The sequence below is a fragment of the Mixophyes fleayi genome, chromosome 2 (assembly GCF_038048845.1).
Source record: "Mixophyes fleayi isolate aMixFle1 chromosome 2, aMixFle1.hap1, whole genome shotgun sequence".
Lineage (NCBI taxonomy): Eukaryota > Metazoa > Chordata > Amphibia > Anura > Limnodynastidae > Mixophyes > Mixophyes fleayi.
The window spans coordinates 305,097,267-305,110,296 of NC_134403.1; the positions used below are offsets into that span (position 1 = coordinate 305,097,267).

The following is a 13,030-nucleotide window of genomic DNA, read 5'->3' on the forward strand; positions in this document are numbered from 1 at the left end:
TTTACCCCTGAATTGAATAGAGTAACTGGCTGGACCGATTATGCTACTAACTTCTCCTTCCTCCCCAATACCTCCTTATCATTACCTGAACCAGTCTCTGTCACCTGCTAATAATCAAAAGAATTAACCGCCCTGAGAAGAGAATGAAATGAGAGAACAGAAAACAGGAAAAACTACAACTTCATGCTGGACAACAGTCTTAGCCTTTGGCTCAGGTGCTACTAACTGCATTCGAGGCCTTCCAGAAAAGACTCATGAGTGCCCTTGGACCCTTCTCTGAGTGTTGGCCCCTCTGCAGTGGGTGGAATGGGCACCAGTGTGTCTCTGCTACCCTTGAAGCCATGATGCTGGTAGCCTACACCTGGTACCTGTCTGTCAAATAACCTAAACTTAAGAAATTATTGCTCCACAACTTACTCTCCCGATCCAACATCCTGACAGTTAGTGTGACTTTTCAGGAAACAGTGTTTTGGACGTTCTCGGTTGCTGTCTCACTATTTACCTTCTATCAAGGTCTAACCTAGCCTCCCAGTTACAATCTCATCTCACGAGGGGTCAAGAACATTTCAAAAACTGACAGGTTAGGAGTCTGCCCAAGAGTGATCTTTTGATAGCGGGAAAGGACTAGTGGCCGAAGCTATCAGTCACTTCAATCAAGTTCCAACTCTTATTCTATTCAATTCGTTCTACCGAGTACCACTACTTTATGTTCACTCTGGTTTATGGCTAATTGAAAGTATGTGATTTGTTACCACTACTCATACATTATACCTCTATTATCAATAACATGAATACCCCTATCATCTATTATAACTCTAGGACTATCACATTTAATAACAAAAGTTTTGAGTACGACACAGTAATACATTAGACACATTTCAATACACCTTTACCCAGACATTTTTCATTGGTACACCTGTGTATACTTGAGGATCCTGCATGGTGGTAATTGGATGACGTGTATTTGTTTTACCTGGAGGAAAACCCATCAGCAGGAGAGATATAGGATGGCTCTATTGGTATCATTTTCCTGACATTCTCTTAATCAAGATAGGACGTTGCCGTCCTACTAGTTTGAGACGAAATATCTGATGCATCCCAATATACTCTTACCAGCTTGCACATACCTTCTGTATCCAGCTGAGCCAGACCATTTGCTGCCTCCTCTGGGACTGGGAGATACCCTCTGGGAGCTACTAGTCTACCTTGTCCATCTCTCCAGAGTCCACCAGACTCCTCACCACATCTCTTCACCTTCCAGACAGTTTATTCCTCAGGTAACACAAATCTTAATATATTAACCAATATGTGTATGTGTGCATGTGTGTGTGTGTGTTCACATTTTAAAACTAAAACAATACAACGAAAAACAAAACAAAACATAGATCTGTTAACTGTCACATAAAACCCTGCTGTCTATTTGACAGCTATGTTCGCCCTGGTGTGACAGCCATGTATGGTCGTGTGTGTAAGTGTGGACCTTACTAGCAGCTACTTCAGTTGGTAACTGTGTCACTGTATAAAGTCCTCTATGTAGTGTCCTAATCATGTGCTGGTATTGCTATAAAACGATTTCTCAGTCACCTCAACATCGCCCCCTAGACTAGAAAATGCTGAAGACCAATGTATATCAATCGATTTTCCCTCTGCCAACTCACATGCCATTCTCAGTACCTCACATTCAGCTACTTGACTAAGTGGGAAAGGCAAAGGGGTCTATTTCTATAATACTTTCTTCAAATATAACAGTATACAGTACATGTCTGTCTAACAGTGAAAAAATATAAAACATGAAAATTCTACATTTTCTAGGGTTTCACATTATGTCGTATCTTGTGGTAAAAATCCTACTCCAATGTTCTATACAGAGATGCATATCTGTATGCCTAACCTCCAGCAATCTCCTATCCACCCTTTGTGCATCCATATAAAGGCACATTTTTGTACAGGAGGCACGAATCATGAAACAAAAAAAACCCAAAAAAACAGATATGCAATCTATAAAACATGAATTGTATTTCCACGACAGAACCTTTCTGCTTAAAATCAGAAGTTTCTATACGCATGAAAACAAAACCCCTGACTGTTTCTGTGACTCATGTCAATCTAGTGTGTGTATCCCTGAACTTGTCTTATGTAAAAAAAAAAAAAATATGTCTTAGCCCCATTGTTGAGACTGTGTCTGAATTAATCTCTACCAGAGCAGAGAGAGAGAGAGAGAGAGACTAGCGTTTGTGTAAAGAATGAGAAATAAGAAAGCAATAAATGATGGGAATACAAAGATTTGAATACAAACATACATGCAGAAAGGGAGATTTTTACAACAAAATGACAGCTGGATTGGACTCTGACTCTATGGGGAAATGGCTGTATTCATTTAACTATGATCCCTCCCAAGAATGACTAGGGGGTCTTAACCGTGCAATCCAGTGTCGTCCGTCATTTGTTCATTAAGAACTCGGTATCTCATTGACTACATACCTTTTCAACGGACTTTCCTAACTTATAATAGAGAAATGTAAAAATTAACTGTTGATGACTCATCTGAGATACATAAGCGATATTTTGGAGCAAAGTATGTATATACTTCAATGTTGGATAATGATTCTCAGCCAAACAAATTATCATGAGACACTGCAGCCTAAAACAAAGAGTGTTCCATTTGTCTATTGTTAATTAGTCTTTCAAGAGTAATTCTTCTATTTCTCTATCTCACCCCTTTTAAACACTAAGTCTATATATCTTCTGTGTAACCTTATCTGTGAGAAGAAAAACAAGATTGTTATCTTAAAACAGCAAACAGAACAAACATTTCCATTCTTTACCATCGGCTAGCGATTAGGAAAGCAAACATTTGACAACATAAAACAAAACAAGCAAAAACAACAACGATTACCTTTTAAAATAAGTTTCTTTCTACATTTTGCACATTAATACTTACCACAGATTAACTTTTACTTTGTCTAGTTGTAGGATTACAGGTCTGACCTGAACTCTAGAGTTGATTATTGCTTTCACGCACAGCATTTGCTGCTATAACATGCGCGGGCAGGTGTGAGTTTTCTAGTCTATGTGAATTCCTTCTTGGATGATATCTACGTGACCCACCCCCTATGTGTATTGTCTCTTTCCTTTTTACAATCTCTCCTAATGCGTCCTTCTTCTCTGCAATTGTAACATCTCACTATTCTGGGTTTCCTGTTATGTGGGTTGTATGCTGGTGGTCGTGTGTGCAGTCCCTCTAATGCTGGGATACTTACCATCATTACCCTATCACTTAGTGTCTCTTTCTGTTTATTTTTATCATGTCCTATAGCTGACTCCCTGAGAACATTTACAGTACTTCCTCTCCAGTATGGTAATGAAGTTTGCACCCTTCTTTTCAAGTTTTCCCTGAGGCCATCCATTAGAACTTTAACAGCAACCTCTCTGTAATATACATTATCTTTTATGTCTGATACCCCAGTATATTTGGCCATCTCTATCAGAGCCCTGCAAAAATAGTCTGTTGCATTATCACTATCCTCTTGCCTAATAGTAAAAACTTTACTCCAGTCCACTATCACTGGAAAATATATGGCCAACCGTGTGATTATTTTTTCAAATATTGTCCTGATTATCATCCTCGGTCAAGGATTCATCCTCCTCCAACATTCAATCCTTAATGAACTTTTGTATATCAGTATTGAGAGGAAGACAGGTCTTCAATAATACTTGGCAATCATTATTAGTTGGCTCATACATATTACCATAATATCTAATAAACTGCTGACATTTGGTCAAATCTTTCCTAGGATCAGGGAAATCAGACAAAATTGAAAATGTTTCAGACCTAGTACATGTATCATGCTTTGCTACATGTTTTAAGGGAACATCACCATCTCTGTCCGCTTTCCCATTGGGAGCTGTTGTAGTGCAGACAGGATGTATGTCTACCAAATGACTATGTTCTGAACTAGTTGCTGAAATTGCTGCTGCAGTACAATGGATGTCTCCCCCTGTGTTAACCTTTACTTTATTCTCACCACTTTCAGCCGCTGCCCCTGCTGATGGGACCGTCCCTCTTCTTTGTCCTGAAACATTACTTTTAACATTACTTAAAACAACATACAAGTTACTAGTTTCAGTTTTTACATTTTTGGTATTGGCTGTACTTCCCGCCCCGACCGAATTTGTCGGGGGCGTGTTTGCGCTCAGTTCGCCACGCTTAGCAATGCACACTTCCGGAATGCTTGTTTCCGGTACGCTTACTTCTGCTGAACACGCGTTTTTCGCTACACTCACTTCCGCTGTGCATTCGCTGCTCTGTCACGTGTTACCTTCCATTTGCCAAAATTTTAAACAATGATTATGTGCATTTCTCACTTTCGTTGACTTAATCAACCGTACTTTATCTTTTACGTTATTTTGTACCTCTGCATTAAAACTCCCTATTGTTGGGAAAGGCCTAACACACTCTTTGGTCATCTCGACCCCTGTGTTGCAATAAGCCGTTGCGTATGCACCATATTTATTACACATACGAAACCTTGCTGAATCCCTAAGGCCTTCTTTAGGCAGTACATTGGCCATCTCTAGCGTATGCTTAGCACCCATGTTGAACAGTTTCTTAGATAGCCCGGCTACCACAACCTTCTATGCGGAACACAGATATACTGATTTCAACAATTGCTACAATCACCGCTAGAGATCTCTTACTGGCCGTGGACGTATTTGCTACAAGCCGCGTACACTAGCTTCCTCTTGTCTTAGACAAGGACCCCTAACACAGAAACTATCACTGTGGGACCCAAGGGCTATCAGCTCCTCGATGCCCTGGCTAAACCACAAAAATCTGTTGAGTTTATTATAACTGGGAGAACAAAGTCGATACAATCAACCAGCCTTTCCAACATAATTCCTCCTAGCTGCTTCACCAATTCGCACTGATGGTTGTCATGCGGTTAGATCGCACAACCTACCAATACTAAATATTAGCAAACCTTGCGATCTTTTGGTAGCACTTTGCGAAAACCACGTTTTCGCATTCGGTATACCTGCCCTGTATACCGTCCTTCAGTTGGGCAATCCGCCTCGTCAGACAGCAACTGAGCACAATGAATAATAAACAGTGTATCTACGTTACAAAATCACACACTATACACCTTTTCTGCGCAGAAAATTAAAAGTTCCCAACAATAGTAATAATGTCTCAGAGGCTTTCACAAGTAATTATACTATGCATATAATAACTATCAAAACGATTGTTCAACCACGTGGCAAATCTACCGGAAGTTCGCGTACGCACAGAAGGAAATACACATACGCTCAGCAATGCAATACACTTTAAAACGTAAAACGACAATAAAAAGAAACATTTTTCTTTCTTGTCCCTAGATTCAAATTAGCGTACCTTCAGTCTATGCAACAACGGACATTCGGTTTCGCAACACACAGTGAACCACAGGTCTTAAACACATTGCGTTCTTTCCTGTTATGCGATGCGTCCGCCAATCCACCCTTTGTTGAGGAACCGAATACCGTGAGCGTTGCATACCTGCCGATAACGTAACTCCTAAACTCACGAGCCCCCAAATTATTAAAGTAATTTGATTGTTTTAAAATAAGCATTGCCCAATCAATTGTAAGTGTTTCCAAAGCACAAAGTAATTTATTTTAGCAGATGTAAATAGTCAACAATTCAATACATTATTATATTATGATAAAGTACAGTACAGCCAATACCAAAAGATAAGTACATACCAATGCTATCGCATGCGCTCGCTGCGCATCCACGGGACTCGGTGGACAGTATATCTGTTAGAATACTGTGTCAGAGTTGACTGAGAGCCAGGGGGTGTGCAGCTATAATTATATACAGTACAGTGTTACACTTGAACAATAGAGATGACGTAGATTGTTTCTATAGGTCTAGACGTTGGGTGGGTCCAGGGCAAACAGGTCATAGGTTGATTCAATCTAAGGAATCCAAAGGTGGGGGTCGTCTCTCCAGGGGGTCTGCTTCTTTCATAGCCAGCATCATACAAAGGATTATTCCCTAATATCAATAACTAAAGTATGCAATGTGCGATCTCTTCGCCGACTGCACCGGACAGCTGCTGATGAATAGGGTTTCAGTATGATACCAGACATGCCACCTTTCCCACAACCTAAACCATGTATATCACTGAAGCGTACGTATAATCATTATATATATATATGTATATATATATATACTACTAATAAACCAAATATTATCTGCTCATAAATTACAGTGTAACGGTACCAATATGAATACGAATTATATAGATAACTAAATGTTGTAATGCGAGTGTGTGCGTGCGTATTTTACTGTGCGATCGCACCACGCCACGTATTACGTGGCGTACAGATCGCAATTACACGGCAAAACAATATTAAACCAATATACTTTCGTTCATCCAATTATACGACTTCGACACTATATACAGATAAGCTGTTATTTTACTTATTTCTGGTACGCACACTACTATACTATTAATCTGCACAGTGTCTCATCTGATTTGCTGATATGTGCTGCTATATGCTGATATCCACCTGCATTACTACTTTTCTCGGGACTTTATGTTCTCTGGTCTCTCTGAGCTTACTGACTATATATACACAATTATCTGTCTTTACCACTGAAGGCGCCATCCTTCCAAAACTTATCATTTTGATATATATATATATATATTGGGGCAAAGAGGTATATTTGCCACAGTACCCTGTAAGGAAACAGGTAGGAAAACAGTTAGTCTGCAGCAGCCGGCTGCAGACAGGGTTAAGTTTTAGCTAGGTCTCTCTCTTAGCACACACACAGGTGTTCCGCTGGGATTTGTTTGTAGTGCGTGTGGGTGGCACCACCGATGCCAGTAAGTGGCCTGCGAATAGACAGGTAAGTAATGTCTAGCCAGATGTAGGTGGTGGGGATTTTAGTGCACTGTTACTGGATATGATTGCTGTACCAGCATTGGAGCTGTTTTACCATCCTGACAACTGCTAACAAACAGCTAAACAGCGTACCTGTGTCCGATTCCTGTGAATGGTGTACTTTCTCACAAGTGGTGTCATCGTGGGATCTGTAGGACAGCTAAGACACAGCCGTCCTCCCAGCCTCTAGACGCAAGGGTAGTGAGTGGAGTTTGTTAAAGACCACTGTAATCCACCAAACTGTTGTAATGCTTTGTTTCCAATGTGTTGCTGTGAAGAGACAAACCTTTGCATTGGGAACTGATTAGCAGTTGTTTTGTTGCAAAAGAAAGCAGAAGTTAAAACACTGCTGGTCATTGTAGTGCTACACTTGTTAAGGGTTCAGACTGTGACTTGGGTGTGGTCCAAGGAAAAAAAAAAGTGGGTGTGTTTGCTATTTACAAGTGAAGGTTTCACAGCATATGCCAGCTGAAAAAAAAGGGGTTTAAAAACAAGCAAAAACAAATTTATTTTCTGGTAATTGTAGTACCACACCTTGTGGGTCACTCAGTTGTGAATTGGGTGTGGCCCAGAAACTTTTATTGTTACCTGAATGCTGAGAGAAGCTAGGTTTCATTTCCCAGCACAAACTCCTGTGAAAATGGAAGGCATTTTAAGAACCTTAGTGTATATGGCAGCAGTGCAGGAGGAAAATACCCGACTTCTCCGTGAGGAGATTGCTCAGAGGAGACTGGATAGAGAGGCTCAGCTTGCTGAACTTGGTAGAACACTAAAGAAGTGGATGCATCCAGAAAAGAACACTGCGGACAGAATGATCGAAATTCTGGCCATTGACCACTGTATTCGGGGTATGGACCAAGGGCTCCAAAGGTGGGCGCAACAGGCGGATCCTCAGTCATATGGGGAATTGGCTGTTGTAGTGGAGAGATACAGTGCCTTGCAGCATATGCCCAAACCTCCGTTGCCCACTCCAAAGTTTGTGCCTCGGTCAAAGACTGGCATATGGAACAGTGGACCGGATGCTGGTGAGGAAAGATTGCTAGATAAAAAGGCAGCCAAACCTGCATTAAGTCCAATCTGCTTCAAGTGCAAAGAGCCTGGACATTTCAGGGCTCAGTGCCCAATGTTAGTGGAGCATATGGATTGTTCACTAGCGCACACACAACCAAGCTATCCGAGCTGCTGTACAATGGTAGCGGGAGTTGCCCCAAAACTGCCATACCCTTTAATCCTGGGCAGAGACTTCCCACTGTTCAAGCAGATCCTCCAGGAACGAATCCAGCCGGACACGTCGGCAATTGAAGCACCGGCCGAAAGTCCAGCCTTGATGGAGGAGCTTGAGGGAACAGAAAATGGAAAGCGCCAGGATCTACTACGGAACCTGAACCAGACAATTGAGGAAAATACACCTCCTAAGATGTGGGAGTCTATACAAAGGACAGCTGCTTCAGTACCAATGCAAAAGCAGACCCTGGCATCGTTCGCTGGCGAGACCTCCGGTGGAGGGTCTACGCCGCCCGATGAGGACTCAGACTGGGCAGGACTGTCTAACTTGTTTCCACTAAGAGACTTTGGCTGAGACCAACTTGGAGATGTTGCCTTAGCTAATGTCTATAAGAATGTGGTTGAGATTAATGGGGTAGAGAAGGCTAACAAGCCTGCAGAGGGTATTGCCTATTATGTGGTAGAGAATGATCTGTTGTATAGAGTTGCTAATGTACAGGGTTGAACTGTACATTAGCAACTGTTAGTACCACAAATTGTTAGTACCGCAATAGTTAGTACCACAAATCCATACATCACTTGTTCTCAAAGCTGCACATACACATCTGTGTGGGGGACACTTGGGGGAAGATAAAACACGGGAGCTGATATTGCTCAGGTTCTATTGGCCAGGAGTGTACGTGGCAATAAAAAGGTTTTGCCGGACGTGACCAGTATGTCAGAGAACATGTCCGAAGCCAGACTATCGGGCCCCGCTAGTTCCCATCCCTGTGGTGCAGACCCCATTCAAGCATATTGGTATGGATTTCGGTAGGCCCATTAGAGAAGTCGGCCCGCGGCCATCAGTATGTATGGGTCATAGTGGACTATGCCAGCAGGTATCCCAAGGCTATACCTTGGCGCAATATAAAGTCCAGCACAATAGAAAAAGAAACTACGAGAAGTCAGCTGTAGTTGGAACTCTCAACCAGGTGACAAAGTTCTCATGAAGGACGATCTGTCCCCAGAGCTGGGACGTGCTCTTCGCAGTGGCAGCATCAAGGTTGGTGATGCTAAGGGGAGGGGTATGTGGCAAAGAGGGATATTTGTCACAGTACCCTGTAAGGGAACAGGTAGGAACACAGTCTGCAGCAGCAGACTGCTGACAGGGTTAAGTTTTCCCTAGGATCCTCTTCTAGCACACACACACACACACACACACACACACACACACACACACACACACACACGTGTTCCACATGGGTGTGCTTGGTTTGTAGTGCTTGGGGTGGAGGATAAAGACACTGTCTGTATGTGTGGGTGGCACCACCGATGCCAGTAAGTGGCCTGCGAGTAGACAGGAAAGTAATGTCTAGCCAGATGTAGGTGGTGGGGATTTTCGTGCACTGTTACTGGATATGATTGCTGTACCAGCATTGGAGCTGTTTTTCCATCCTAACAACTGCTAATAAACAGCTAAATGGATCAGCATACCTGTGTCCGATTCCTGCGAATGGTGTACTTTTCTCACAATATATATACATATATATATATATATATATATATATATATATATGTTCGAATACACACAAAAAATTCAACGTAAGTATTTGTTCATGATTGTAAACTGACTGATAAAATGAAGTGGCTAAAATAATATTTAACATCTGTCGGCAATAAACTATGGTTTAATACATAGTATAAATGCAGTGCGGCTTCCTATTACATATGAATTTAGAATAGATAGAATCAGAATTAATGAAATTTAGTTGATGTAATACTATACACATAAAATTCAATTAAATAGATTGCTTTAAGACTAAATAATGGAAGAGAGGACACGATATTGAAGTTATAAGCAATAATAATAATCAGTCATTTATATACTTCTCTGTTCGTAAGTAAACACTACAAATATAGAAAAGATGCAGAGTTGGTAGCAGATTGGGTGCTTCACTAAGGAAAGTAAGGCAAAAAAATGAGTATGTTTTCTCCTGGGCAAAACCATGTTACAATGCAAGCGATGCATATTAGTTTATTATTTTTCACATAAGTTAAATACTGCCAGTTTTTTCATGTAGCGCACAAATAATTCAAAGCTTTATTTTTACACTGAAATTTAAATTTGATCTAGAACATGACCTTGCCCAACTATAAATCTGTCCCCATATTTTAAATTTGGCTCCCCCCTCCAATGCAACATGGTTTTGCCAAGGTGAAAAGTTACTCTTTTTTTTGCTTTACTTTTCTCAATGAATCGGGCCCACTGTGTTCAAGTCAAGTCAGTTATTTCATCTCCCAGTACTTTTTCCATTCTAGTCCGATTTTTGCACTCCTACGATCTATCACACTAATCTCCAATATACCGATGCAAAGCCAATGTATAAATAGTTCACTACTACTTTAAGTTAAGTCTTGGGGGATCCTAGTTCTGGAGAACATATAGCACTCTGTGGTAACAGTGACTGCTATAGGGGAAGACCTTGTCAATACGGTTTGACTCCTCTTCTGTCTGGAGTTGGAGTTTATCCTAACAGACTGGTGGAGTTGATGATACTGTAAAAGGAAAACCAACAGCATGGGATCACCTTGTCATAATGTCAACCATCAATGGCCTGTTCAGCATGGGCCTGTATTCACTAGGGGAATAGGGCCTGCAAAAAAAAAAATTGGGTCCCCCTGCCCTAGGAGGAAAAACCTCTAAACTGTGAGCGCTATATGTCTTACATTTTTCATTTTACTATGGAAGTGGCATACTATCTATAGGGGGCACATGTAAGTGGCATACGTAAGTGGCATACTATCTATAGGAGGCACATGTAAGTGGAATACTATCTATAGGGGGCACATGTAAGTGGCATACTATCTATAGGGGGCACATGTAAGTGGCATACTATCTATAGAGGGCACATGTAAGTGGCATACTATCTATAGGGGGCACATGTAAGTGGCATACTATCTATAGGGGGCACATGTAAGTGGCATACTATCTATTGGGGACACATATAAGTGGCATACTGTGTATTGGGTGTTCGTGTAAGAGGCATACTGTGATGAAACGAGTTTGATAACACCTTAACCAGCCTGTCCCTCATTTCTCACAAAATGTTTAGCTTTATAAGGTGTACTTTTTATAGCCCTGGTTTTGTTCCCCAGCTCACCAGAGTAAAACTGCAGTGTCTAATTACATGTGGATAAGGGGACATTGTAGCTCATTGAAAATATGTATATTGTATCTTGTTGATATTGCAGTGAAGCTATTATTCATTGTTCTTAAAGTGTTACCAAGTGAGTTATGGCTATCAGGTTCCAGGATACAGTTGAGGGAGCTGTAGATACATTCATTCTCCCCCCTCCTTTCTCTACAGATAGTATGGAATAGCTGGGTACCCTGTCACATCACAAAGTAATGTAAGGGGTTAATTTCAGCAGGGATTAACTGTTATATGATATTTGGAGGTGGGGAAGGTCAATTAGTACCCATTGTCCTCCACAGGACTGCCTAAGACATTCTGTCTGGGGGAGCCACTCTGAAATAACAGCTCATCTCCAATCCCCCTCCAACCCCCTAGACCACCACTCACCAATGTTTAAGAAGGAGAGACCAGGGGTTTGCCCAGGGAGGGGAAAATACTGTGGAAATTTGACCCTAGATATAAGGAACCATTCGAGGGGAGGAGGTTTTTCGTTCTGAGAATTGATGGCTGAAAGCTGCAGGGTGGATGGTTTTTGAGTTGCTGTTCTCTACCAGTGGAATAGTAGGGTAAGGGACAGGTGATGTGGTAAACTTGTCTGGTATTTATTTACTGGTTGTATGTAATATTCTAGTGACTGTTTTTATTACAATAAATATATTGTTTTACTTTTCTAACTGTATTTGCCTGAGTGACTATTTGAACCTTTGAAGATACTGGGTAGGCTTCCCAGGCATAGTAAGGCACCCATGGGTGGCAAGTCGACGTGAAGTGGGTAGTATTTGGCTAAAAAAACATTATCTTAACATATGCTAAGAATTTGGGCACGTGTAACACACACAACTGCCACACTTGGGCTTGACTAGATTTTAGCTGCCACACTGATAGAAAAAGGTTGCCAACCCCTCGTGTAGATCATGAAACCTAGGCTGACATACGGGGAACACAGCCATTCAGGGTAGGGGGCTGATCTGTACTTCTTCCTCTCTAATCCTGCTGGATTCCCTCATGCTCTTCCTGTACCTTTCCACTCTGCTCCTCCCCTCACTGTATCTCTGCTTACCCTCCTTTGTAAGGAGCAGACAGAGTAGTATCCCACATTCCCTGACATACATGGAAGGAAAATATGTTATAGAATTTAATAACGGAAAGTAAGATGTTATACAGACAGACATGATGTAAGGAAAATATCAGTTTATGATACAGTGGTATATTCTGACTGAATGTGTTGGTGGGAAATAAAGGTTTTTAGTGAAGTGGTGGTGGCGAGGGATAAAATAAATGGAATGTATGGTTCAAATCACAAGTTATTTGCATATGACAACCAGCCAAGAACTCACATACTCTATATACACCCTTATTTTCTGTAATATAACATCACAATGCATAGGTTGGTGAGTTTATATTTCTGACAGTCCTATTTGAAAACAATTTACCTTCAGGAATCAATATTATTTCTGTCCAATTATTTTTCACTTTTTCTTTGTTACTCAATTTTTCAGTGGAAATATTTATAAACACTCCATTGTGTAGTACAAATTGCATATGTAGGGAAACTTCATGTTGAAAGAAACATGTAGACATCTGTAAAACATGCAAAATACAAATTTAATTTTTTGAAATACATATTATTACAGTTCCATTAACACAATATGATTGTCTGTTAGGGCTTCCCTCCGATTCCTGCATAAGTTTTTAAAACA

General features: G+C 41.0%; 1 protein-coding gene across 7 annotated transcripts in view; it reads right to left on the minus strand.

Moving 5' to 3' along the window:
• The window catches only part of LOC142139148 (granulocyte-macrophage colony-stimulating factor receptor subunit alpha-like), a 108,420-nt gene that overhangs the window by 46,597 nt on the left and 48,793 nt on the right, over nucleotides 1–13,030 (minus strand). For all 7 annotated transcript variants that reach the window (XM_075196506.1, XM_075196508.1, XM_075196505.1 and 4 more), the window contains one exon: nucleotides 12,764–12,911. In XM_075196506.1, the coding sequence (XP_075052607.1) occupies nucleotides 12,764–12,911 (148 nt within the window). The remainder of the gene's footprint in view (nucleotides 1–12,763; nucleotides 12,912–13,030) is intronic.